At 29.4% G+C, this 26,961-nt stretch overlaps 6 protein-coding genes across 7 annotated transcripts in view; 4 read left to right on the top strand and 2 right to left on the bottom strand.

Annotated features, from left to right (window-relative positions):
- Positions 1 to 2,433: 2,433 nt before the first annotated feature.
- LOC134834600 (spindle assembly abnormal protein 6 homolog) lies at positions 2,434 to 5,386 on the top strand. The gene is made up of 4 exons (XM_063849331.1): positions 2,434 to 2,667; positions 2,723 to 2,886; positions 2,945 to 3,948; positions 5,164 to 5,386. Exons 1-4 carry the CDS (start codon positions 2,512 to 2,514, stop codon positions 5,232 to 5,234), a joined length of 1,395 nt encoding a protein of 464 aa, XP_063705401.1. The 5' UTR covers positions 2,434 to 2,511; the 3' UTR covers positions 5,235 to 5,386.
- LOC134834601 (coiled-coil domain-containing protein 12) lies at positions 5,072 to 5,832 on the bottom strand. Its single transcript, XM_063849332.1, has 2 exons — positions 5,478 to 5,832; positions 5,072 to 5,419 (listed from the first exon to the last, which is right to left on the bottom strand). The coding sequence occupies exons 1-2, from the start codon at positions 5,738 to 5,740 to the stop codon at positions 5,248 to 5,250; spliced, it is 435 nt and encodes a 144-aa protein (XP_063705402.1). The 5' UTR covers positions 5,741 to 5,832; the 3' UTR covers positions 5,072 to 5,247.
- Positions 5,833 to 5,895: 63 nt separating this feature from the next.
- Positions 5,896 to 10,037, top strand: LOC134834599 (endoplasmic reticulum mannosyl-oligosaccharide 1,2-alpha-mannosidase). Of its 2 annotated transcripts, XM_063849328.1 has the most exons (6): positions 5,896 to 6,259; positions 6,322 to 6,507; positions 6,671 to 6,910; positions 7,056 to 7,391; positions 7,453 to 7,832; positions 8,963 to 10,037. In XM_063849328.1, exons 1-6 carry the CDS (start codon positions 6,170 to 6,172, stop codon positions 9,612 to 9,614), a joined length of 1,884 nt encoding a protein of 627 aa, XP_063705398.1. In that variant the 5' UTR covers positions 5,896 to 6,169; the 3' UTR covers positions 9,615 to 10,037. The 2 variants fall into 2 exon arrangements, with proteins under 2 accessions (XP_063705398.1, XP_063705399.1); XM_063849329.1 differs by lacking the exon at positions 6,671 to 6,910.
- A 1,658-nt stretch (positions 10,038 to 11,695) lies between these two features.
- LOC134835681 (uncharacterized) lies at positions 11,696 to 12,591 on the top strand. Its single transcript, XM_063850601.1, has 4 exons — positions 11,696 to 11,962; positions 12,018 to 12,157; positions 12,211 to 12,278; positions 12,421 to 12,591. Exons 1-4 carry the CDS (start codon positions 11,715 to 11,717, stop codon positions 12,571 to 12,573), a joined length of 609 nt encoding a protein of 202 aa, XP_063706671.1. The 5' UTR covers positions 11,696 to 11,714; the 3' UTR covers positions 12,574 to 12,591.
- A 1,060-nt stretch (positions 12,592 to 13,651) lies between these two features.
- Positions 13,652 to 15,274, top strand: LOC134834985 (uncharacterized). Its single transcript, XM_063849824.1, has 3 exons — positions 13,652 to 13,797; positions 13,863 to 13,921; positions 13,976 to 15,274. The coding sequence occupies exons 2-3, from the start codon at positions 13,876 to 13,878 to the stop codon at positions 15,196 to 15,198; spliced, it is 1,269 nt and encodes a 422-aa protein (XP_063705894.1). The 5' UTR covers positions 13,652 to 13,797; positions 13,863 to 13,875; the 3' UTR covers positions 15,199 to 15,274.
- Positions 15,275 to 16,763: 1,489 nt separating this feature from the next.
- LOC134833562 (cadherin-87A) overlaps positions 16,764 to 26,961 on the bottom strand; it is a 52,685-nt gene continuing 42,487 nt past the window's right edge. The window contains exons 14-20 of the mRNA XM_063847923.1: positions 23,748 to 23,916; positions 22,445 to 22,684; positions 20,791 to 22,376; positions 18,534 to 18,809; positions 18,210 to 18,472; positions 17,357 to 17,579; positions 16,764 to 17,295 (exon numbers count right to left, since the gene is read on the bottom strand). Coding sequence (XP_063703993.1) covers positions 17,221 to 17,295; positions 17,357 to 17,579; positions 18,210 to 18,472; positions 18,534 to 18,809; positions 20,791 to 22,376; positions 22,445 to 22,684; positions 23,748 to 23,916 — 2,832 coding nt within the window. The 3' untranslated portion in view covers positions 16,764 to 17,220. The remainder of the gene's footprint in view (positions 17,296 to 17,356; positions 17,580 to 18,209; positions 18,473 to 18,533; positions 18,810 to 20,790; positions 22,377 to 22,444; positions 22,685 to 23,747; positions 23,917 to 26,961) is intronic.

Genomic DNA, 26,961 nt, shown 5'->3' with positions numbered 1-26,961 from the left:
AAATTGAAACTTCTTTTCCATTTTATTTTTCTTTATAGGCCTCCTTCTGACGTGCAGAACATCAAGCAGCATTTTTGGGACAACATCTGCAATGGATATGGATTTTACGGCGCCGACATACCATCCACCCTCTTTAATGCCAGCCTCGAAGTTTGGAACCTCGGAAAACTCGATACGATTGTGAATAGGTCGTTGCAGTCCGGTTCACCCATTCCTGGAGTCCACTCGCCGTTCCTGTACTTTGGAACTTTTGGGTCCCGCTTCGCCTTCCACACGGAAGACTTAGACCTCCTCGCGATCAACTACCTTCACATTGGAGCGCCCAAGGTATGGTACGTGGTACCCCCTTCTTGCGGCAAGGAGCTGGAGGATCTAGCGAGAACAATCTTCCCACGTTCGGCGAAACAGTGTCGGTCATTCCTGCGGCACAAGACTTAATAATGCTATCTCCGGAGTTGCTGCAGAACAAGAGGATACGACTTGAGACAGTTGAGCAGGAAGAAGGGACGTTTATCATCCAAGCTCCCTACGCCTACCACCATATGGGGTTCAATCTCGGCTTTAACATCGCCGAAGCAGTGAATTTCGCCACCACTGATTGGATTCCGTATGGTATGGCTGCGTCCTAATGCTCCTGTCTCGACATCTTCTGCGCGCTCCCCATGGAGATATATGTTGAGGAATTCGAGTCGCCGGAAACGTTCGAGGATTGGCGCCAGCAAAAACGTGTCTTTGTGCATCCCCAGAACAGCGAACAAACAACCGAAGTGCGACACAGGCCTGTAAAGCGGTCACAACAGCAGCAGCAACAACAAGAACAGCAACGGCCCAATCTGGTGGACTGCAGCAGCAAAAATCCTCATCCTAAAAATTACGTCGTAAATTAGGGGGAGTTTTTAAATTCCGACGGTTTCCGATTATAGGGAGGGTGGGGGTCAAAAAATGTCCCTTTTTATCCGACGCCGTAAATGGATGGCGCCATAAAACATTTTAAGATAGGTAAACAAATTTTTGAAAAAAAAATTTGAAATTTAGATGAAAAAAAATTTCTTTTTAAAAATGTGTATAAATAATAAAATTTCAATAAAAAATGTGTAAATATAAAAACTACTTTTAAAACAAATTTTTAATTTTTTTTTAAACAATTTTAATTTAAAACAAATAATTTTGTCTTTATTATTATTAATTATAAAAAAGAATTTTCAAAAATTTTAAATCTTGAAGAAATTTGTAAGAAAATTGAATATTAAAATAGAAAATGTCGAATATTGAAAAGGTCGAAATTTTTTCTAAAGTCCTTTCTAAATTAAATATTCTTAATTTTTTTAAAATTCCGTTTCAAACAAATTTTCAAATTTCCAAAAAATTTGAGAGCAATAAAAAATTTAAGCAAAAAATGACAAAATTCCTTTTTAAAAAAAATCAAAAATATAAAAAACCTTCGAAAAACCTACAATTTTTTCATTGAAATGTGTTTATGGAGCCGAACATGACTTTATTTATTTTTTTTTTTAATTATTTATTATCGTCGCACCACCAAATTTCCCAAAAGTCGCAAAAATTTCGCGACGAAAAAAAGTGCGACTGACAGTTCTGTTTATCAATTTTAGCCAACTCAGTACTTCCAGTTTCCAGGTGTTGAATTAACAATTTAAGTTGATTGTTTACATTTTTAAAAACTTAAATAATCAATGAAATGATTAACAAAATTCAATTCAGATGTTGAAGTAATATGATTAAAAGCTTAAGGAAAGTGAGTTTTACAGCTGAAGAAGTTTAATCTATGCCTTTCAGGGTAAATAATCAATATTTAAGGGAAACTTATTTTGCTCGTCAATGTGTTTATTTAACGTTGCCAGCGATCAATTAAGCATTATAAAGGTGTTAAATTAACATCTGGATAAAATTACGTTAGTTTTTTTTGTGACTCTTTCAAAAAAAACCAAAAATCGTACAAAATACCACTCCAGTTTTGAGTTGGTTTAAATTGATAATCGTCGCAGTTTTTTTGACAGTTTTGAAAAATTTGCACTTTTAGAAATTTTCAACCGAATCGACAATACCTGTAAGTTTATTATTTTTTTTGTTGTAAAATTGTTGAAAAATTTTTCGTTGTCTTTAAAAACTTTGGTAAAAAGTGCTTAAAATATTTTTTTTTTCAAACACAAAGCGACTATTTTGGTCAACTCAACATTTGATTTTTTTTACATTTTTTTTTAAATTTTTTTTTTATTGAATAGAAAAAATTGATTTTTTTGTTTAATTTTTTCAAAATGAATATTTAAATAAGCTCAGTATTTTGAACTTAAAATTAATTTTTTTGAAAATACCAATTTTTGGTTCTAAATAAAAATTTTCTATTTAAAATTACAAATCTGGCAACCCTATGACAAAAGCGGGAAGAAAAAAACGAAAACAAACAATAACGAACATTTTTCTTCCTTGAAAATTTACAAAAATTCATCAAAAAAACTAAATTTTCGGTAAAAAATATAAAATAAAACCACCACGATGGAGGAAATGTTCATTGACATCCACAAAAGACGCGACATAAAGCGAATATTTAGCACAAAAGACCTCGGAGTGATAATCGAAGGAGCTGGAATGATCAAAACATCCAAGAAATACGACATTTATGTGGAAAAAGTTGATTCCATGAATTTATTTGTAAGAATTTCATCACTTTTAATCCAAATTTAGATCTTAAATTAAATTTTTTTAGCAAATTCGTCTCACGGAAGTATCGGATCACACGGATATGCTGCTGTGCACTGTCGATAGCGAAATTTTTGAGCAAATTAAGGTCGAACAATCGATTAATGTGAGTTTTAATGGTTTCGTCGATCATTTAATCAAGATTTTGGACGGTTGTAAAAGGGAGGAATTGTGAGTTTTACAAATTTTTTCATCAGAATTTTGATTTAAAGTATTTTAATTTTTTCAGGTTCGTCGCTATTTTAGAAGATAAAGGCACCAAATTCATGCAGCTGTACGAAAAACGTCCTTTTAAGAATCTCACGCATCTTTTTTTGCCCCTAAATCCCGCCAAAACGAAAGAAATTCTCTTTCACATCAATCAAGCCTTGGAAAATGTCCAATCAAAGCTCAAAAATTCCGAAGTCCAGATCGAACGACAAACGCAGGAGCTGGAACAACGTGACGAAATGATCACCGAGCTGCGAAACGAAGTGAAAAACTTGAGTCAAAAGTTGTACGAGCAAGAAAATATGATTTTCAACCGAAATACCGAGGAAGTCAATCGCTTACAACAAACGATCAAACACTTGCAGGAAGGCAAAGAAACGATGGAGAAAAAAATGCGGCACGATTTACGTGCGATGCAGGAAAAAATCGACTCCATGTCACGCGAAGTCTTCAGCAGCAACGAAAAATTCGTGCACGAATGTAAAAATAGCGAATTTCTGAAAGAAGAAATCGGAAAATTAAATTCCTACATTTCCGACTTGAAATCCACGAAGCACAAACTCACGCAGGAAAATGACAAGTGCAAGAGCAAGGAGCACCGAATGGAGAAAAAAATCTCGGAATTGCAGCAATTGTACCAAGAAACGCAAGAAACGCTGACGCGACAAGAAAAAGAAATTCAGAAATTGTCGGCGGAGCTCGAGGCGGAAAAGAAAATTGTCAATAACAAGAGAATGGCGTTGAGTATGGCCACGGAGGAAATTACGAGCGCCAATCGGATCATAATTAAGCAAAAACAGGAAATGGAAAAACTCAAGAGCAAAATTGAAGTAAGAACGGAAGTGGCGTTGCAACAAGAAAAAGTCGTGCAACAAAAGGAGAAAGAGAATCAAGACATGCAGAACATCATCAAAGCGCTCAAGAAGGAATTTGACGAAACGAAAATTCGGAAAGAAGAGTTTTTGGATACAATTGACAATTTGCAAGATGCGGTCGTTAATTTGGATGAAAAGTACCTGAAACGTAAGAATTTTTTTTTTAAATTTTTAAAAATAGGTAAAAAAAATATTTTGACAGATTTAAAATTTAGACAACTTAAATTTTGATTTTTCTTAAAATTTAATTTTTTAACGAAATTAAACTTAAAAATGCGTTATTCAAAAAATAATTAAAATTGAATTTTTAGGTAAAATTTCGTGACATCTGTCAAATTTGATGATGTTTCAATTTTTCACTGACATTTGAATTTTTAAAAGCTTTTGCCTTAAATAACTCATTTTTCATGCTTCATATTGCTTAAAAATTGATATTTTGTCGAAACTTAAACAAAAATGGCAAAAAAAACCATAAAAGAATTTTGACAGTTGAAAATTTGACGTTTCTCGAGTTCATGTTTTGGTAAAAAATTTAAAGTTTGAACAAAAACTAGATTCAAGAACAAAAAAAAATTACGGAAGAAAGTCATAAATAGTTTTGAATAACAAGATTTTTTCAAAAATTTATGACACTTGTCAAATTCGAAACCATCAAATTTTTGACAGATGTCAAAAATTTTGCTGAAATTTGAATTTTTGACAGCTTTAATGATTTTTTCCTTTAGTTTTAGATCAAAAAATGTGTTCATTTCAATTTTTTAAAGCTCAAATGCCCAAAGATGTCAAATTTGTTTTGCACAGGAGCCATTTTAAGATGTTTGCGAAAAAAATTGATCAAAATATTGATTGTTTTAGGAGTGAAAACCGTTGTTTTTTTCTCACGTCAAGTTTTAACCAACTTTTGATGGGTTTCAAAGCTAAAAGTTAATAAATATTCATTTTTAAGTTGATTTCCATTGATATCTGATCGATTTTTGATGAAATAAAAAAAGTACGATTTTATCATATGAGGAGCTAAAATCGTACTTTTTTTCTCGAGTCAATTTTCAACCAACTTTTGATGGGTTTCAAAGCTAAAAGTTAATAAATATTCATTTTTAAGTTGATTTCCATTGATATCTGATCGATTTTTGATGAAATAAAAAAAGTACGATTTTATCATATGAGGAGCAAAAATCGTACTTTTTTTCTCAAGTCAATTTTCAACCTTTGATGGGTTTCTAAAATTGAATAAATACCCATTTTTGATATAAAAAAAAAAATGTTTCAACCCATATAAAAATGTCAAAATTTCATCTGTCAAAATAATTTAAAAATCAAAAATTTCGACATCCCTAACTAAAATTTTTCTTCTCTCCCTCAGGCATCAACGACTTGAACCAAGACTTGGACCGTGCTCTCGTCACAAAAACCAAAATGCGCTTTTTACAATAAAAAACTAAAAGCTTTAATCATCTTCATCCACATTATTTTTGTTATTCATCGCCGTCCCAACGTTCACTAACTGCGAAATGTCCTCCTGATTGCCTTGCATCCTTTCCCGAATCAGTTCCGCGATCGCCTTTTGTGTCCTTCTCTCCAAAATTTGCATCTTTTTGGCAACATCTCGTTTCAGGTCCCTAAAATTTTGAATAAAAAAATCAAATTTTGTCACAAAAAAATGCCGAAAATTCGTACCAATCAATTTTTCGCGGTGCTAAATTCGAAATATCAATTTCGTCAACGACAATGGGCTGCTTCATCGCTTGCATTTGTTCCTCGACTTGCGCTTCAACGGCATCCATTTCAACATTTTCAGCAATTTTTGTGTCGGCGGCGGCTTCATCGGGCTTGTAGTTCCGAAAAACGGGCTTTCCTTCGGCTTTGCGTTTAAGTTGTGCCAAACGTTCTTTCCGCTTGAGAGCTTCTTGTTCCAAATTTCCCACGGAATTTTCAGTCATTTTCGGAAATTTTATTTAAAAACTAAGGAAAAATTTTTTTAACAAAATTTGGACAGCAAAACGTTTTGTTTATGTTTACAAAGTTTGACAGGTCATCTGGCGGAATCGGTTGTGAGTGCAAGCCACCTTCAAATTGTTTGACAGTACAAATTTTTCACTTCCTTCGAACGCAGAAAATTAATATTTATGGTTTTTCGGACGATTTGGCCCAATTTTCCCGTGAAAAGTTGCCCAAAAAGCCCCCAAATCGGACAAAAAAGCGTTAAATGAAGGAAGTTTCGCACCAAAAGTATTTAAAAAATCGTTTCCCGGAGAAAACAATGATGTGGCTCCAGTTCATGTAAATTCTGGCGATAAGAATTTTGCCGTTCTAGTATTTATTGATAGCAAGTAGCACGATTTTACGTAAAAAAATAGTATCAACGCGACATGGCGGAACGTTCTCAAAGCCACATTGCTCTCATGCTGGGCAATGTGAACGATGGAAAGCCAGTTAATCAACGGCGAAGCTGGAAACGGGTAAGATTTTCGCATTTTTTTAAGTTTTTTCAGAGAAATTTTTGATTTTTTCCCGATTTTAGGTGTGGAATGGCCTTTCACGGTTTCAAAAGAACCTCATTTTCACCCTAATTGCCGCATTTATCTTCACAATATTTTTCCTACTGCCGCAACATAATCAGCAGAACGCGCACAGTGATGACGGCAGGGCCTCGCATCACCGTATCAACAATCAGAATGTAGTTCAAGTAGCGAAACAAGTGTCTGCGGTACGTTTTTTTCATTAGTTTGCTGTTAATAATTGATGCGGAAGCTATTTTTAGATTTTTTTGTGTCTGTTTCGCCTCAAATTATTTATTGTGCGATAAGATTTTGTGTTCTGCTTTCTGTCTTTGTCCATTTTTTAACTGTTTGTTCGTTTTTTCTGTCCAGTTCGAGGCCAATCAGTATGAAAATGATGAAAAATCGCGCGATGATGACCAGCCCGCTAAAAATCGCGAACCATCGGAGCGTGAAAATCGTCCGCTCGCAAAACCAAACAACATTAATGACATGAATAAGAGTTTCCGGAACAATTTTGTGATGCCCGAGGCGGATGATGATGCGGAAAATGAGATGATTGACCGTCCAAATGTCAGTGGAGGCGTTAAAGAGACGGCAAAGGACTTCAAGGTACGACGCATGAAGCAGGATTTCGACGAAAACTGATTTTTTCTGTTAAATTTTGTCTTTAAATGTTGATTTTTTAATTTTTTTGTATTTAAATGTAGAAATTTTTGTCCCAAATATTTTTTTAATGCAATTTTTTTCGTTTTAGGGTCCCACAAATGATCGCCAACGTGCCACAGTGGAAGCTTTCAAGCATGCCTGGCGCGGCTACAAGGAGTTCGCGTGGGGTCACGACAATTTAAAACCCATTTCCGAAGGATATCACGACTGGTTCGGGCTTGGCTTGACAATTGTGGACTCTCTCGACACGATGTACATGATGGACCTCCAAGATGAATTCGACGAAGCACGAAACTGGGTAGACCAACACCTAAAATTTGACGTAAATCGTGATGTGAATTTGTTTGAAGTCACTATTCGGGTGCTGGGAGGTCTTTTGAGCTCGTATCACTTGAGCGGTGATAAAATGTTTCTCGAAAAAGCCGTGAGTTTTGGAAAATTTCCCATAAAAAACGATAAAAAATTAATTTAAAAAATTTTTTTAGACGGATTTGGGTAATCGGCTACTTCCGTGCTTCGATACCCCCTCGGGCATTCCATATTCCGACATTAATTTGGAAACGATGAAGGCTCATGCGCCTAAATGGTCGCCCGATAGCTCCACGAGTGAAGTTACAACGCTTCAGCTGGAGTTCCGGGACTTGTCGTACAGCGTTGGCAATCCGATTTATGAGCAAGTTGTTTCGGTGATCAATCGAAAAGTGCACGAATTGAATAAAAAAGAGGGTTTGGTGCCGATTTTCATCAATGCTCATACCGGGCAGTTCCGGGAGTATTCGACGATATCATTGGGAGCACGAGGAGATTCCTACTACGAGTATTTGTTGAAGCAGTGGATACAATTCGGGAAGAAAAATGATGATTTGTAAGTTGAAATTAATTTTTTTTACATTTTTTCTAGAATTTTTTTCTCAAATGAAACCTAAGAATTTTTTTCGATGTCAAATTTAGAGTATAAAAATTTTTAAAAATTCAAAACTTCAAATTAGATCGATTTTTTATCGTATTTTTCAATTATTTTCTCATTAAAATTAAATTTTCACTGGCTTTTTTCATACAAAAATCATTTTAAAAAAATTTAACATTTTTAAATTAATTTAATTAAAATTAATTAATTATTTTTTAATTTTTTTTTTATTAAAAAAAATATTTTTTATTTAAAATTTAAAAAAAAAAATATTGAATTGAATTAAGGCCGCTCCAAATGAAAATCAAAAATAAAGTCCAAAATTTTTTGAAAATAAAATGGGGGGGGGCAAAATAAAAAAAAAATTTTGAAATATTTATTTTCAACAAAATGAGAAAATTTTAGCAATTTTTGATCGTTTTTTAATAATCTTCTTTGAAATTTTCAAATTAAAAATTGATTTTAGATCATTTTATTTTAAAAATTTTTTAGAGAAGAAAATTCAAGTTAAAATATGATTTTCAAAACAAAAATTAAAATAATTGAAAATTTTTTTTGAAAATGTCTTGAAAAATTATGAAAATACAACAAAAAACGATCAATTTTGATGAAATTTTTAACTTTTTTTTTATTTTGCCCCATTGGATTTTTGACTTTTAAAATGGGGCATCGGACTTTATTTTTGATTTTCGTTTGGAGCGGCCTAAAAAAATATTAAAATGCAAAAAAAAAAATTAAGTAGGTTAAAAAATCTGTTATCTACTAATTTAGTGTTAAATATTTCTACTAAAAAATCTTTTTTTTTATTTTGTTTTTTTTTTTTTGAAAAGTGTTAGCCCCAAAAAATAAATAAATTAAAAATAAAAGTTGGATGAATAATGGGAAAATTTTTAAATTTAAATAGTTTAAAAAAAAATTAAAAAAAAAATAAAAAAAAATTAAAAAAATAAAATAAAAAAAATGAAAAAATAATTTTAATTTTTCAAAGGTTTAAAAATTTTAAAATTATATTTAAAAAAAATATTTTGACGAAAATTTTCTAAAAATCGCTCTATTTAATGAAAATTTAATTTATTTTTTTTTTTTAGTTTGATCGAAGACTACAAAACCGCCATCGATGGTGTCCTGAATCTCCTGGTGAAACGCACGCCCAAAGAAAAGCATCTCTACATCGGCGAACTGATCAACAGCAAAGATTTCAAGCCGAAAATGGACCATCTTGTGTGTTTCATGCCCGGCACTCTCATTCTCGGCTTCAAAAACGGCATGCCCGAGTCTCACTTGAATCTCGCGCGAGATTTGCTCGAAACGTGTTACCAAACGTACATGTACCAACCGACGCATTTGGCACCCGAAATCACGTATTTCAACCTGAATGGCGAAAGTGAGACCGATATGTATGTCAAAGTCAACGACGCCCATAACTTGCTGCGACCCGAATTCGTCGAGAGTTTGTATTACTTTTACGCTTTGACCGGAAATAAAACGTACCAAGACATGGGCTGGGAAGTTTTTCAGGCATTCGAGAAGTACACGAAGGTCAAACAGGGCTACACGTCAATTGGGAACGTGAAAAATGTCTTGAACACGCGACCGCGCGACATGATGGAGAGTTTCTGGCTGGGCGAGACCCTCAAATATTTCTATTTGCTCTTCAGTGACGACCGGAACGAAGTGGATTTGGAAAAATTTGTGTTTAATACCGAAGCACATCCATTGCCGATACGGGAAATTCAGTAAAACCGAGGAAAAAACGCGAAAATGTATTATAGAAACGTAATGAATATCAGTGATATCGACCTATTTGATATTAAAAACAACATTTGAAGGGCTTAAAAAGATATTTTTGAAATATTTTGACTGTAAATAAAAACTTAGTGTGTAGGTAGACAAGAAATGTAGCACTTTCCCCATCCTATCTCCGAAAATCTTCCTATTTTTCGACACAAATCACACAAAAAATCAATTTTTCTATAAAAAATGATCAAAAAATGTTTTTAAAATAATTTTAGAAAAACAAAAGAACACAAAAAATGAACAAACTTAATTAGTTTTTAAGTATTTTTTAAATAAAGTCGTCTGACTTGACCAATTTCGTAATTTTAAGTAGAAAATTCTAATTTAATTTTAAGTTTTAAGAGAATGTAGAACAAATACCATGATGAAAAATTAAAAAAATAATTAAATTAAAGCAAATTTTGTTGGAATTTGTAAGTAATGAACAAATTATTTAATTAAAAAATATTTCTAGTCTATTTGAAAGTAATTATTATGATAAATATTAACAAGTGTTAACAATAAATAAAAAATAAATAGATTAAAAAGCAGTTTTTTTTACTTTTTTGTATGGCTCAAATGAATATCGTCAGAAAAGTTCAGTTTTTAATTTTTTTTTTTTTTTAAATTAGGGTGTCCAGAAGTTGAGATGATTTAAAAAATTTAATTTAATTTTTTATTTTGAATGTAAGTGTTGATAACTTATCTATAAAATTTTCGAACTACATTTTCAGATCTAAAAGCATCAACAAATTATTTTAAGTAATTTTTGACTGAATTTTTAAAAGGTAAGTTCTTAAATTAAAAAAAAAAAAAAAAAAAAAAAATATCAAAAAACAGACGGTTTTGGGGTTTTTTTTTTTGGAAATTCTTGAATAATTTTTAGCATTTTTATAAAATGAATTTTATTTTTTTTTTAGATTTTTTTTTAATAATAAAAAATAATAATAAATAATAAAAAAAAATTTGAAATACTTATTTTCATACAAAATGACAGAATTTTAGCAATTTCTAATTGTTGATCAACATTTTTGTTGTTTTTTAATAATCTTCTTTAAAATTTTCAAATTAAAAATTGATTTTAGATCATTTTTAGTTAAAAATTGAAAAATTAAAATTTCACTAAAAATAACTGTTGAAAAAAAAATTCAGTAATTTTATGAAAAATATTTTTAGAGAAGAAAAATCAAGTTAAAAATTAAGTTATGATTTTCGAAACAAAAATTAAAATAATTAAAAATTTTTTATAATTTTTTTTGAAAATGTCTTGAAAAATTATGAAAATACACCAAAAAACTATCAATTTTTATGAAATTTTCAACTTTTTTTTTATTTTGCCCCATTGGATTTTTGACTTTTAGAATGGGGCATCGGACTTTATTTTTGATTTTCAGTTGGAATAAAAAAAAATTCACAACTTTTTTTTTTATAGAAAAAAAATATTTAACACGGAAAATTTTGTCATTAAAAATTGAAAAATTAAAATTTTGAAAATAGTATTTCTAAATGTCTTGAAAAATTATGAAAATACACCAAAAACCCCAACCATTTTATTTTTAAAAATTTTGGAAAATTTTTAAAAAAATTTTTAATACCTATTTAATTTCAGTTGGAGCGGCCTTAATATAAAAAAAAATATATTGATTAATGGAAAAAAAAATTTTAAAGTACCGAGTCATTTTGTAAAAAAATTTCACAACCTTTTTTAATTTTTGATAAAAAAATTAAATAAAATTTTAAAAATTGATCAGTATTTAATTTATTTTTTTTCTTCAAAATATTTTTTTTATGTTCAAAATCATTAAAATTTGAAATTTTCAACTTATTTTGTGGTTTTTTTAAATATTTATCTTCAGAAATGTATAAATCGCATTAATATTTAATTTCTATGAAAAAATTAAGTTTTAGACACCCTACTGAAATGATATCCCCCTAAAAAAATCTACGCCACTGTATTACGTTTATCACAAATTTTGACGTAGTTGGATCGCGCTCTTGATTTAATTCAATAATTTGCTAAAAATTAACCAAAAATCAATCAAATTTCCTTTGAATTGCGTAAAAATGACTGAAAATCAAGAAGAAATCAACAATTCGTCAAACATTTCGGAAGAAATTGACGAAATTGAAGCCGACATGAGTTTTGGCAGCAGTTACGACGCTGATTGTGACGTCACATCTTCCGAGAATACGGACGATTCAATTTCCAAAGATGAGGACGACGAGCATTGGGACTCGTATCTTGATGATCCAGAAATTGCTGCCTTGATTATGACTCGTTTTGCTGGCGCCGTGCAAAAATTTAGAGAATCGTGAGTAAAAATCAACAAAATATTCAATTTTAACCTCACTTTTTTCTTGTCTCAGCTCGAAGGCAGTTCATGAGTTGTTTTTGGACACTTGGAAGATGGAAAATGCAGTTGGCAAGCTCAGTGATCCGAAAAAACACAAAAAGGATCCTCGAGTATTTGACGTTTACACGCAAATAGCTGAAGCAGGAACCAATTGTGAGTGAATTTTATTAAAAAAAAAGGTTTTTTAGTAAAGGAATTTTTTTTAGTGGATGCTTTGCTCAAAGAAATGGATTTTTTGAAGTTGCGTCATGCGGAGAATATCAAGAATCAAGTGGTAAGTTTTTAAATTTATTTTTTTTAAAGATTTTAGAAAGAAAAAATTTTAAAAAAATTAAAAACTCTTAAGATTATCAAAATTTGCGATTTTAACAAAATTTATCAAGGCAATTTTCTTTTTCTTTTATTTTTTTTTTTAGAAAGTGGCTCCAATCTCGAAGGACGAAAAGGCACGAGTCAAGCAACATCTTGCCAAATTGGGTGTCGAATTGCAGCAAATTAGGCGCTCCAATGCGAAATGGACACACGCGTTTGAGAAGAGATACAACATCACTGCAGAAGACCTCGAATAACAAGAAATCTTCCTTTTGAGTCTTTTTTTTGAATTTTTATTTTTTTTCTATGCCTTTTAAGAACTTTTTTTTTAAGAAAATGTAAAATTTGAGTTTTTTTTTAAATTAAAAATAAATTCTTAAAAGATTTTTTTTAAATTTAGGCCGCTCCAAATTTTTTTCGAACTTTTTGTCCCAAAAACTTTTTTTTCGTCCCAAAAAAAAAAAAAAATGTGAAATACTTTTTCATGCAAAATGACAAAATTTTAAAAGTTTTTTGTCATAAATCAATATTTTAGTTGATTTTATGGTATCTACATTGATATTTAATAATTTAAAATTTATCTAAGAATAATTCCTTGAAAAAATGTGAAAAAAGGCCAAAAAACGGTCAATTTTGATGAAATTTTTAACTTTTTTTTTATTTTGCCCCATTGGATTTTCGACTTTTAAAATGGGGCATGGGAAAAAAAGTTCAAAAAAAATTTGGAGCGGCCTTAATTTAAATTAATTTTTAGAAATTTAATTACTTGATATTTTTTTTTTTTTTGAAATTCTAATTATAAAGCCGGCCGCTGCAAATTTTTTGTCTTATGCTCTATTTCAAAAGCCAAAAAACACATGGGGCAAAATAAAAAAAGTTGAAAATTTCATCAAAATTGACCGTTTTTTGGCATTTTTTTCTTATTTTTTCAATAAATTTTCAAAAATTTTTCAACATTTTCAAGATTTTTTGTTTTGAAAAATTTCTTCTTTAAAAATATTTTTAAAATTATTTGAAACTTAATTTTTTGACATTTTTTTGTCTAAATTTTTAACTTGAAATATTCTGAGATCAATTTTAAATTTTCAAATCTCATTATTTTTACCTACTATAATAACAACTACAAAATATTCAATGATCAAAAATTGTTTAAATTTTGTCATTTTGTAAAAAAAGTATTTTTTAAAACTTTTTTTTTGTTTCCCCCTCTGGAAAAAATCATTTAGGACAAAAACATCGAAAAAAATCTTAAAATATGAAACATTTTTTCAAATTGCACTTGCCTAAACCTGTAAGTGGCATCTCGGTATAAATTGATTGTTTACATTTTTAGCTTGATGAAATTGTGCCGCCACTCTTAAAATTCACAATTTTCCTGCATAAAAGCTACTGAAAAATCCAGTTTTTGTGTTTAATTGATTAAATTAAATCATAGATTTCCGTTTTGAACCAAATATTTGTCAAAAAGGCATCAGAAAAGCGTAATAATTGTGAAATAAAGTGCTTGAATATTCTTTGGTTATTTTCAAATTTCACGATTTTGCAGATATTGGACCATAATGAGTGCTTCAGAGAACCCAAATCATGTCCAAGTGAGCGATTTGAGTAAGTTTTAATAATTTTTGTTAGAAATTTTGTTCAAGTTTTACTTTTTTTAAGGCAATACTGGAAATTCCTCGCTCACAATAATGGATCTGAAAGACGACTGTTTGCTCGAAATTTTTGAAAATTTAAATCTTTGGCAATTATTGAATATTCGTCAACTTTGTCAGCGTTTCAGTGACTTGACCGATCGTTTTCGTTATAAATATGCAACTTTTACTGCCAAAATTCGTAACGATGACAAATTTATCAGCATTATCAAGTATGTGGGACCTTGTTTAAAAGATGTGCATCTATACAAGTTTGATAATGGAGATGTTTTGGAGGCAATGTTAAAGTTTTGTCCGAACTTGGAAAACTTGACACTTTATGACGTTCATCTATTTACCCGTGATAAAATCATGAAACTTAAATCAGTGGTTAGGAATTTGAAGCATTTGTGTTTATGGAATTGCAAATTCAACGATGACTTGGGAGAATGTTTCAAAGGCGCATCATCCTTAGAGTCATTGAACGTCAGATCGAATCATGTCAGAATTACAAAAAAATTCTTTCGAAACATTTCAAGCTTGAAGCGGCTTTCTATTCGAAGCTGTGTTTATTATTCTCAATTTGCTCAAGTTCTCATTAATAATCCAATGTTGGAGGTATTCCACACAGAAATTATTTATGATGGAATTTTGAATGATCTCGTTAGACATGCACCGGGTGTCAAAGAATTGGAGTTGACGTTCTTCAGTCGCGGTCCTTGTCCATCCATTAGCTGTTTATCTGATTTACCCAATTTAAAGAGCCTTGCTATTCACGGTTACAGGGGACAAGAAGTAAATTTATTATTAGACAATTTGAGCACCAAAAATATCATCGAAGAGCTAACTCTTGGCTATGATTGTCAACCAAACATGGAAGCGATCATCAAATTGACAAATCTAAAAAAATTAAAGTTATACGGTGATGAATTAAAAGATGTTGTTCGCTTGCCAGACTTGCAAAAAGAAAAAGAACTTCTTAATCTGATAAATTCTTTGAAAAAGCTGAAAAAGATAAATTTACGTCGTACTAACGTAACATTTGAATTTGTAAAGAATCTGATAAAAATGTTGAAACAACAAGCTGAAAGTCGTTCCAAACTGGAAGTTAAAGTTAGTTTTGTTTTTTTCGAGGATTGCTTGCCTGAATACGAGGCCTCAGTCTTCATGAAGGATTGCGAGGATAAGCTGAAAATGTTGCTTGCAGAAAATAAACAAGTTTTGGAATTTCGATACTATGAATGTCGATGATTTGTGAAAAATTTTTAAAAATATTCTATTTGTATAACTTTCATATTTTCTTTCTTATGATGTATTTAACGTAAAACAAAACAAAATTATATTTTGGAACAAAAAATTTTGGTTTTCGCCCCATTATTTATTTTGCCCCATTGGTTTTCGACTTTAAAATGGGGCATAGGACAAAAAGTTCAAAAAAATTTTGGAGCGGCCTTAGATAGATAGGTGTAACATGAATTTTCTTCACTACAAATATTTTTTGATAGTTATTTTCATGAATTTTTTTTTTTTGTTAAAAGTTTTAAATAACTTTGAATACATAATATACATTGCTCAAGATCCATACATCTCAAGATCAAATTTCAATGTAGATACTATAAAAACAGCTGAAATATTCATTAAACACCAATATTTGTTAAAATTTTGTCATTTTGCATGGAAAATTATTTCAAAACTTTTTTTTATTTTTGAAAAAATCTTTAAAAATTTTTTTCTATGTTTTTTTCCCCTGCCCCATTTCAAAAACCAATGGTGCAAAAAAAAAGTTAAAAATTTCATCAAAATTTACCATTTTTTTGTCTTTTTCCATAAATTTTCAAAGAATTTTCAAAAAAATTTTAAAAGATTTTCAAATTTAAAGAATTTTTGTATTGAAAAACGAAATTTAACATGAATTTTCTTCTCTAACATAACATAACATAACAAAATATTTTATTCTTGCTTACGGGTAGTATCACAGTACATAAAAGTATACATGTTATCTAGCTTAAAGCTACTCAACATTAATCTAGATTCTATAATAAATATGATTAATTAACACTTAAATTACTAAATTACAATAATTGAACGAGAAAAAAAAAACTAAATAGAAAGAAAAAAAAAACACAAATCAGCTTCAGATCCCGTCGTCCCTCCCTTCGGCTGTGGGAATTTTCTTCTCTAAAAATATTTTCAAAAAAATTAATTTTCAAAATTTTTTGACAGTTATTTTTATAAAATTTTTTTGTTGAAATTTTTAACTTGAAATACTTTGAGATTAATTTTAAATCATCAAATCTCAATGTAAATAACACAAAAACTACTAAAATATTCATTAAGGGCCCAAATTGGTTAACATTTTGTTATTTTGTATGAAAAAGTATTCAAAACTTTTTTTTTATTTTGCCCCCCCCATTTTAAAAAAAATGTTTTGGGACAAAAACATCGGAAAAATTTGGGACGGCCTTAATGAATTTAAAAAAAATAAAAAAAATATCAAAATTAGGTAATTGAAAATATCAGTATAAATCAAAATTATGGAAAAATTCAAAACTTTTAACAAAATTGAAATGTCAAATAAACGGTCGTTAAAATTCGTAAATAAGTCGTCATTTTACAAAAAAATGATTCAAATTAAAAAAAAAACTACGTAAATTTTTAAATATATTTGAAGCCTTCCTGATTGAATTTATAAAAAAAACAAATATTTTTTATATAAACTATCAATAATTTTTATTTTTAATCTTAAAACTTATATCATTTGTAATTATCTCCATTTATACATTTTTTTATTTAAACTAAATTTTTATCAATCTCATAACTTACATTTATTCTCATCATCATTTCTTCCCTTTTTTTTTCTTCTAAAATATTTTTTTGTTAGTAGATTTTTTTATTTGTTAATTTTTCAATATTTTACGTTAATAAACGACTTATTTTAAAAATCCCTTTAAAAAATTGGACAGATAAAAATGAGATTCGATGTAAAATAATTCAAATCTACAATAGGATTAAAAAGAATTAAAAATAACAACATTATTGTCATCATTCGCGTTTCACAATAAAAAAATTAAAATTAGTCAAATGAGAGATATGCTGAGTTGTAATATGGCTTTCAGTGCTTCTTCTTATTTTTTGTGAGTTTGAGTAGTAGTTTGTGCCTTTTTTTTACAATATCCTTAAATTTAACTTGATTTCGTCTAATTGTTCACTAATTAAAGGCTACCTAAGTCTTTACTAAATTTTTTTATAGGGTTTCCTAGCTTGCAACTGTTGTCAAATGAGTTCCGTCACGTAATCTGCGGGATCTCTTTGCTGTACTTGGAATGTGGAGCCACGAAATTCGTAGATCTGTGAAGGAAAAAAGTCAATAAGAGACATTTTGAGATTTTAAGCATACAAAAAAACTCACCGATGGCGGTCTCGTATTTCTTAGACTCGCATAATCGTCAATTTCGACCATTTGTGAGATGTTGCGCGGTTGAATGGTGGCATAGGTGTTTGCAGTTTCATAGGAATCGCGTCGTTCGAGAGCTCGATTGCCTTCGTGATTCGTTTGTGGTGTGCCGGGAGAGGCTTCAGGCTCAGAGAATACTTGCATGGTTAGTTCTTGTTCTTCGTAGAGTTTTAATTTTCTGAAAAAAGTTATGAAAAATGTTAAAAATTACGATATTTTTGATATTTAAGTGAATTATTTTAATAATTTGTCAAAAAAAAAAAATAATATAAAATAAAATAAAATTAAATTAAATTAAATAAAAAATTATTAAAATTTCTGAAAAATGTTTTAGGACTTTTGGTGAAAAATTAAGAATTTTTATAATTATTTATTTTAATTCATTTAAAAATTATTTGAAAAAAAAAATCAAAAACCTAAATTAAAATAAATAAAAAGATTTTTTTTAAAATAGTATTTAAAAAAAATTTATCAAAATAATTCAAAAAATACATATTTTAAAAAATTAAAAAGATGTACAAAAATATAAAATAAAATTAAATGAAAATTAAAAAAAAGTAAAAATTTTTTAAAAAAGTTTAATTTATGAATAAAATTAAAGTTTAATTTAATTATTTAAAATTATTTAATTTTTTATTTTTTTCACATAAAAATCTATTAAAAATTGTCTAAAAAATTTAAAAATTATTTGTTTTTCAAAAAAATTCCAAAAATTTAGGTTTTATAAAAAAAAGTCAAAATTTTACTATTAAAAAAATTTTTTAGAATTAAAATTCTAAATAAAATAATTAAAATTATTCACACTTACTGTTCAATCCACAGCGGATTTTCCGTCGTATTCAAATCCTCGATAATTTGTTTCTTAATTAGCGCATCTTTGCGTCTTGTTTCATTGGGAATCGTAATCACCCAGTGCTTTAAACAGCAACACAGCACGACAAAACTCACGGTGCCCACAAATAAAACTATCAAGAGTGCGATAATTGCCGCTAACGCTATATCAAACTCCTCCGTAACGTTCGTGGCATAAGCAGGCACGACATTTTCGATGGCAAATCCGGCGTAATAGTCCTGCGAACAAAAAATTTGCATTAAATCCGTTTGTGGAAAAGGCAGTCACGGCATTGCTTACCTTCAGAAAATCATACTGGGAATCAATTACAGTCAAAATATCGACGACAGGTACAATGGCTTCTGTTTGTTTGTCGATGGCATGGAAATACAAGTCGCACCAATCCATCCGGATGCGACCGACATTGTCCACGTGATATCGGATTTCGTCGACGATGATGCGTTTTTGCGTGGCATTCGATAATTCGCTGATGATTTCGTCGCGTTCCTGGTGCACCTCGCTGGGCGGTCGCGATAGGATGACACGGATGAGTTGTTCGGGATCGAAAATGTAAACCTGGAAAAATAAAAAAAATAATTTTTTAGTCAAATTTTTTCATTTTTTTTTTGTCTTTTAAAAATAAGATAATATTGAAATTGAAAAAAAAAAATAAATTTTGATTTTAATTTAATTTTAAAAATTAAATAAAAAATATTTTAGACCAGTTTTACTTAATTTAATTTTTTTTTTAATTTTTAGTTTCGTTTTTTTAGGAAAATTCTAAATTTTATTTTAAAAAAATATTTAAAACCCCAAAATAGTAAGAAGGAATAAATTTTTAAGATATTTTTAAATATTAAAAAAAATAAGTTTTAAATGAATTCTCATTATTTTTTGAATTGTTTTTTTTCAGATTTTTTCTATTAAGTTAAAGAAGAAATCTAAATTAAATAAAAGTTTAAAATGTTGTTAAAATTATAAAAAAAAAATTCAACTCTTTTAACATTTTAGAATTTTTTTAAAGGTCTTTCATAATTTTTTTTTTTTTTAAATTCGAAAATTTTGAAAAAATTTATAACAAAAAAATTTCTAAAGCTTAGAATTTGGCTAAGTAATATCAAAAACAATAAAATATGAATAAAGTTTCAAACTTTTATTTAATTTTTAGCTTAGTACGATTGGAAAAAATATTTAACATTTATTTGGACCTAAATGAAAAATTTTTAAATAAAAATATTAATACCTAAATATTTTTTGATATTTTTCTGTTTTTTTTTTTAAGAAATTAATTTTTAAAGGGTTCAAAAATTTTTTTTTTTTGAGCTTTTGGTCTATTTTTAGACAATTTTATATATTAAAAATGTCATTTTTCAACTTTTTTTACATTTTTTTTTAATTGAAAAAATTTAAATTGTAAATTTTATCAACTTTTTGTCAAAAACTGCAATAAAATTAAAAAAAATAAAATATTAGATTCAATCTTATTTTATTATTATATTTTTTTTTTTAAGAAATAAAATTTTTGGTAACTAATAGTTTAATTTTTAATTTATTAGGCCGTTCCAAATTTTTTTTTTGAACTTTTTGTCTCCTGCCCCATTTCAAAAGTCGAAAATCCAATGGGGCAAGATGAAAAAAATTGAAAATATTTTCAAAATTGTCCGTTTTTTGGTCATTTTTCATATTTTTACCGCATTTCGAAGAAAAAATGCGGTATTATGCTGGAGATGTCGTACGTCATGTGTGGCCGGAATGCACTCAGAATGCACTCAATTTTTATTTCAACCAATCAGTGTTGAGCTCAAGCCTTCGAGTCAAAAATATCAACCAATGAGAATTGAGATTCATCCATTAAGCTTCAAATTTGAGCCAATCAGGGTTGAGCTCAAGCCCTCAAGTCTCGCCATGGGTGCATTTTGGGTGCATTCCGGGCATCCGAAATACAACTGGATTCCATCAGGAATTCACCCGAAATTTAAATAAATTGAATATAAATTTATTAGACATATATCGATCAAATATTAACATCTGAAATGCGGTCAAGTTGAACGTACGCAGTACGAATACAGCTATATCTTGTTTTCAAATAATTTTGAAAAAAAATAATTTTTAAAGATTTTTGTATTAAAAAACAAAATGTAACATGAATTTTCTTCAAAACTTTTTAACAATTTTTTTATGAATTTTTTTTATTGTTTAAATTTTTAATTTGAAATACTTTGAGATCGATTTTAAATTATTAAAATCTCAAAATAGGTTCCATAAAAATTACCAAAATAATTATTAATGATCAGATATTTTTCGAATTTTGTCATTTTGTATGAGATAGTATTTCAAAACCTTTTTTTTTTAATTTTTTGCACCTTTACCATTTTGAAAAAAAGTTCTTGGGACAAAATATTTAAAAATAATTTGGAGCAGCCTATTTTTAATAAAAAAAATTGTGAATTTTTAAATAATTTTTGAAAAAATTAATTAAAAAAAAAATAAATTAAAATTTTTTGTTTTAAAAAATAAGCTTGAAATAAATTTAAAGGTATAGAAAAAAAAAACTTACATGAACATTCGCTTTCGCAATCCTCTCCGGCGCCTCAGTCTCCTTCGCAACAACTTCCAAAATAAACCGATCCTGATTATATTCCGCCATATACGAAGCCGTCGTAATCCTCCCTTCCTTACTAATCGCAAACGGACTCGGCACAATGGATCCCGTCGTCTTCGTCGCCCCAAATTTGTACAAATACGACGCCGTAATAATCATCTCAACCGTCGAATTGGCACCAAAATCCTTATCCGTGGCATTCACGACTGTCACCAGCTCATTAATTGACGCTTTCGCACTAATTCCCGCATAATAAACGTCCGTGTCAAAAACTGGCGCATTATCGTTCACATCGAGCACCGTAATTTGCACTTTGGCAATTGTGGCATCGCGTTCCAGCTGCTCAATCGATTGCGCGTACATGAGTTCGTCCGTATCGGAAATATGGAGATCTGGCTTCTTGCTTGCTAGAATGTAGAGTCGGAAGGAATCTTGCGCCTCACGATCGAGCGATTTATTGGTGAAGACATCGCCGGTTGTTTTGTCCACGTAGAAGGCGGCATCGTCATTTCCGTATAAAATGTAGTAAAAAATGTCGGGAGTGTGAGTTTTGTCTTCTGTCATCGCCTGGATTTTGCCGATTCGGATGTCACGACCGGAATTTTCGATAATTTGGAATTTGTAGGGGTTCGAGGCATCGGGAAATTCGGGATGATGCTCGTTCAAGTCGACCAGAAGCACTGTGAGGAATTGCAAAGTCTCAAAAGCAGCGGGAGTTCCGTGATCTCGAGCCACTAAAACGAGTTCGTATCGAGCCCGTGTCTTCCGATCGAGATTTTTCTTGATCCGCAGCTCACCGGAACCCTCGTCGATCGTAAATTCGTCCGTTTCTTGGATATTTTCGTTATTAAGTTGCAAGTGATAGGCGAGTTTTCCATTATCACCGTCATCCGGGTCCTCCGCTTTGACTGTCATGACCAAATAATCCGCTACCGCCAAGTTTTCCGGGATCTCAATAGTGGCATTAGCCAATGCCGGCATGATAAATTTCGGTCTGTGTTGATTTATCGAATGAACTTCGATGATAATTTCAGCTTTGTCCGTATGAGGTCCCTGCCCAAGGCCATCACGTGCCTCAATTTCTATCGTAAATTGTCCTTTTTGGCCTAAAAGACTTTTTCGCGGATACAAAATGCCCGAATCCGGATCCAAAATGAACGTGTTGTCATAATTTCCCGATAAAATTGAGTATTTTACGATTTTGGCAGCTCCCTCATCCCGATCGCTGGCACTTACTTGCAAAATTGCGGCAGGCGGATTAAAGGCGGCATTCTCGGCGACATTTGCGTAATAAATTCGTTGCGAAAATACGGGCGCATTATCGTTGTCATCCAAAATCCGAATGTTAATGGGCACCGTGGTCGAGCTACGGACCGTAATTGGTGCCAAATCCGTGGCAACTCCCGTTATTGTCATCTCCTCGTCCGTTTCGCGGTCCAACGCGGAGGCATTTCGCACCGTAATCTCGCCCGTTTTTGGCTCTACCTCGAAAAACGACGCATAATCGCCAACTAATGAGTATTCAATGTTGCCAAATTGTCCTGTAAATGTCGTAAATGATCCTTAAATGACACGCACGGAAAATAGCAGGGATAAAAAAAAATCTTACCATCATCATTATCGTTAGCACGTATCTGACCGACGATTGTCCCCCGAGGCGAGTTCTCTTTCACCGTAAAATTATAAATGTCCGTATCGAAAATGGGATCGTTGTCATTTATGTTAATAACGTCGATAGTTATGGTAGCGGTTGCGGACAATTGCGGGATTCCGGTATCTGTTACAATGGCACTTAATTTAATTGTTTTCACCTTTTCATAATCGATGCGTGTTTTTGATGTAATTAAACCTGAAAGGCATGAAAAAAAAAGAATATTTAATCGGGGATTATAGAATTAAATCAAAATAAAGTTTAAAAAAAATCAAGATGTCTCAAAATGTAAAAATTTCTTAAAAAATAAAATTTCAAATAATTTTTTAAATTTGAAAATTAAATTATTTAATTTTGATTTTTATTAAATTTTTTAATTAATTAATCAATTTTATTTTAATTTTTTTTTTATTTTAAATTTATTTTATTTTATTTTAATTTAAAATTTTTTTTTTATTTTAGGCCGCTCCAAATTTTTTTTTTTGAAATTTTCGAAAATCCAAAAAAAAAAAAAAAAATTAACCGCATCAATTTTTTTATTCTAAAAAAATATTTTGTTATTTTTTTTTGAAATTTAAAAAAAAATATTTTTTCATTATAGATTTTTTTTAATTTTAAAAATTATTTTTTATATTGAAATTCACCATTTCAAATTTAATTTTGAAAAATCTCATGTTAGAGATAAAAAATTTTTTTAAATATAAACCGTTTTGAATTTGAAAAAAAAAATGAAAATTAATTTCAGAATTTTTTTTACAAATAATTTCAGAGTAATAAATTAATGTTAAAAACCGTAAAAAAAACTAATTTGGCAGAAAACATTTTTGAAATAAAAATTTTACAAAAAAAATCTTAAAAATTTTGTAAAAATGATAAAAACAGTAAATTTTAATACTGTATTAAATTAAATTAAAAAATGTTTTTTCGAAATAAAAAAAAATATATTAAATTTATATTGAAATTTTAATTTTTTTTTTTTAAATTGTTCTATTTTGTAAAAATTATTCATTAAACAATTATTTTTTTTATATTGAATAATAATTAATATTTAATAAATTATCACAAATTTATTTTTAAACACGATTTTTTTTTTAAATTTAATAAAATTGGAAAATTAGCAGAAATTCAGATAAAAAAAAATTTAAAAAAAATCAACATGAATAAAAATCACATAAAAATTGCAACAAAAACAAAAAAAAATCATCACCACACAATTTGACAGCCAATAAATAATTATGATAATTACAAAAAATTTACGTACCCGTTACGTTATTTATCTGAAAGTAATCGTTGTCATTTAATTTGTACTCGGCAATTGTCGAGTCGTCATCCGTTGCCTGGAGCGTCGTTAAAATCGAGTCCACGGGCTGTTCTTCGACAATTTGGAAGCTGTATTCGGGCTTTTCCGGTGTCCATGGCGATGCAAATACCTGCAGGAAAAATATCAATGGATTAATATCAAGATCATTTAGCAGCTAAGAGGGATGAACGGCGGTGGTTTGCGGAATTAAATCGTTTTTTTTTCAGGAAAAAAACACTGAAACAGAACAAAACAAGAATGAAGAGAAAAGAGGGAAAAATTAATCCTCTTAGTGTTGCAGATTTATTAATGGACTCGTTGTTGTGTACACATTTTCAGTGCTCGTGAATGGTTTTTATTGTGTAATAACGCGACAGATTTATGTTTCAATTAATTTTTGTTTTGTTGACAAAGGTTTCGATGGCGATAAAAAGAGACGATATGATTGAAACATTTTATTTGTTTGCGATTTTAAATGAAATTTTGCGAAATTTTTAATAACGGATGGAAATGTTTTGTTGACCGTTGTAGAAAAATTTCTGTTTTAAATTATTTTTTTTTGCAAAACTATTTTTTCAGCGAATTTCAGTAATTTTGAAAACCATCAAAAATTGGCTTTTTTTAATTTTTTAACAAATTTTTATTTCGTATATTTTTTTGATAAAAAAATGAAATAAAAAAAAAAACAATTTTTTAGATAAATTTAATTAAACTTAAAGAATCACTTTTTTTTCAAAAAGAAAAAAAAAAAAAAATTAAAATTCAAAATTTAATTAGAAATTAAATTATTTTATTTTTAATTATTTTTGTCTTTTTTTAATTTTGAAATTTTCCTGTATTCATTTTATTATTTAATTCAAAATAATTTTTAAAGTATGAAATTTTTTATCTAATTTAAAAAAAATATTATTTTTATTGAATTTTTTTATAATCAGGAGAAGAAAAAAAAACTCAAAATCAGAAATTTTTCATGTTAACTAATATTCCAAAAATTATTTAAAATTCAAAAGCTTTACGAAATTTCAAAAGTTTTTGTTCAAGAAAAACATCTGAATCTAAAATAAATTCTCTTCATACAAACACTCAAAAGTCCAAAAATCAAATTTAATACCGCATTTTTTCTTCGAAATACGGTAAAAAAAAATTAAAAACCAGACGTCTCCACAATACATCCACTTTTTGGTTATCGTCACATGTTTGCAATCAAAATACTGCTTCAAAACATTCCAGTGTCAATATTTAGTCATCATGCCCACACTCACCCATGTGCTCGGTGCAAAATGATCGATTGCCAGCTCGATAAAGGCTTTTAAATCACTCCAATAAATTAAAAGGCATTCAAACGCTACAATAAATCTGTTGTAATTAAATTTACCTGATGCTTTCAAGCAAACAATTCTTCGGGTGTCAGAGCAATTTATCAGAGAGTTTGTGTTGCGAAAACCAGATCAAAATCTACGCTCGGTAACGAACGCAGACAACAACAAAGGACAGGAAGCCAAATTTACACAAAGGCGGCGTGCACGTATGCAAAAGATCCACAATTCAATTAACGTCCTTTTGTTTGTTGTCATCAATGGATTTATTGTACAAAATAACGAAGTTGTTGATGATGACGATGCAGGGCGCGCGTTCTTTGATGCCAAAACAACGAAACAACGATGATGAGTCAAGGAAAGTTTTCTCCCCTTTTCCTCTTTTACATAAAAGGAAACTTTACAAAGAGTCGAGACGAATGGCACAAAAGACATGACGATTGTTTATTTGTCTCGTTGTGACGTTCTCATTCGTCGAGAATTGCTTTCCGTCTATTTTGAATGAAATTTTAAACAAAAGCCTCATTTACATTTTCTGAAAGGCAACGTCGTCGTCATCTTCGTGCTCGTTATGAAGTGCAGGTAATTAAAATTTATTCAATCTGCTCAACTTTATTATTATTAGCATCTTCCGTGTTGACGACGAAGACATTTCGAAATTTTGATGAGGAGACGCCTGGTACATTAAAATTTTATTAATGGTAAATTCAGAAGATTTTTGTGTAATTTTAGTCTTTATATTCAACTTTATTTTCACAGTCATTACAAGAAGATGAGTTTCTTCTAGAATTCGAAAAAGAAATTAAACTAGAAAAGTGAATTCTGAACTTTTTCTTTGAAGATGTATCCAACTTCTCGAAGCTCGAATGACCTACACGTCAATTCTGGTCAAATTTAACGCATTGAATGACGAACTCAGAAACACTGGCTCTTTGGATGTTTTTAAAAGAAAGCTGAAACGTAGCGTTTTTGAAGAAAGCGATGTTTTCTATGAATTACAAGGTCCAACAAATAATTTCAATAAATTTTTAACAATTCACAAAACCTATTGTGAATTTTTTTTTGATTTGAATTTCGAAAAATATTGATAAAAAATATTCGAAAATGTCATGTTTTGTCGTTTTTGATCTGGTCAAATTATTTTTTTATGAATTTTTGAAAATTTTAAAAAAGGTTTATTTTGCTCCTCATGGCAACTCGATTTTGGTCAAAGTTTTCAAATTTTTTGATTAGAATGTGCTTATTTATGCTTCAAATAATTATTTAAGTTGTTTTTGATAATTTTTTATAAGAAATTCGAAGCTTTTCAAAAAATGTTTATTTTAATTTTTATTATTTAATTAATTAATTTTGACCATTTTCAACTTTTTTCTAAATCTGACTAATTTCTTTTGAAAAAGTGCCTGAAGTGGCTTAAATAATTATTAGAAACACTAAAAAGCACAATCCAATCAAAAAATTTGAAAAATTTGACAAAAATCGAGGAGACATGAGGAGCAAAATAAACCTTTTTTAAAATTTTCAAAAATTCATAAAAAAAAATAATCGCCAAACGAAAAAATATGTATCGAATATTTTTTATTCCTCTATCATCTCCAATAGGTTTCAGAATTGTTAAAATTTTTTCAAATTATTTGTTGGACCGTGTTATCTTCTTTTAAAATTTTTAATTAAGTAGAAGTATGTGATGTTTTGTGTAATTTTTTTTATTGACGAAAATGTTATATTGATTGTATTGATTAGATTAATGTTAATTTAAAAAAAATTGATGTTCCTAAATTCAAGCAATTTTTGGAACTTCACTGTATTTTTAAGTATCCATTTATAGAATTTTCACTGTACTTTGAGAATTTTTTTAT

The sequence above is a fragment of the Culicoides brevitarsis genome, chromosome 3, assembly GCF_036172545.1.
Source record: "Culicoides brevitarsis isolate CSIRO-B50_1 chromosome 3, AGI_CSIRO_Cbre_v1, whole genome shotgun sequence".
Classification (NCBI taxonomy): Eukaryota; Metazoa; Arthropoda; class Insecta; order Diptera; family Ceratopogonidae; genus Culicoides; species Culicoides brevitarsis.
This window is presented reverse-complemented; position numbering and strand designations above follow the sequence as displayed.

Coding starts and splice junctions, on each gene's coding strand:
- LOC134834601 (XM_063849332.1), bottom strand. CDS start 5,740: ATGACTGAAAATTCCGTGGGAAATTTGGAACAAGAAGCTCTCAAGCGG. Junction 5,420..5,477: donor GCACCGCGAAAAATTGATTG/GTACGAATTTTC, acceptor TCAAAATTTTAG/GGACCTGAAACGAGATGTTG.
- LOC134834985 (XM_063849824.1), top strand. CDS start 13,876: ATGAGTGCTTCAGAGAACCCAAATCATGTCCAAGTGAGCGATTTGA. Junction 13,922..13,975: donor TGTCCAAGTGAGCGATTTGA/GTAAGTTTTAAT, acceptor ACTTTTTTTAAG/GCAATACTGGAAATTCCTCG.
- LOC134834600 (XM_063849331.1), top strand. CDS start 2,512: ATGGAGGAAATGTTCATTGACATCCACAAAAGACGCGACATAAAGCGA. Junction 2,887..2,944: donor GGTTGTAAAAGGGAGGAATT/GTGAGTTTTACA, acceptor TAATTTTTTCAG/GTTCGTCGCTATTTTAGAAG. Junction 3,949..5,163: donor GGATGAAAAGTACCTGAAAC/GTAAGAATTTTT, acceptor TCTCTCCCTCAG/GCATCAACGACTTGAACCAA.
- LOC134834599 (XM_063849328.1), top strand. CDS start 6,170: ATGGCGGAACGTTCTCAAAGCCACATTGCTCTCATGCTGGGCAATGTG. Junction 6,260..6,321: donor AACGGCGAAGCTGGAAACGG/GTAAGATTTTCG, acceptor TCCCGATTTTAG/GTGTGGAATGGCCTTTCACG. Junction 7,833..8,962: donor GGGAAGAAAAATGATGATTT/GTAAGTTGAAAT, acceptor TTTTTTTTTTAG/TTTGATCGAAGACTACAAAA.
- LOC134835681 (XM_063850601.1), top strand. CDS start 11,715: ATGACTGAAAATCAAGAAGAAATCAACAATTCGTCAAACATTTCGGAA. Junction 11,963..12,017: donor GTGCAAAAATTTAGAGAATC/GTGAGTAAAAAT, acceptor TTCTTGTCTCAG/CTCGAAGGCAGTTCATGAGT. Junction 12,158..12,210: donor AGCTGAAGCAGGAACCAATT/GTGAGTGAATTT, acceptor AATTTTTTTTAG/TGGATGCTTTGCTCAAAGAA.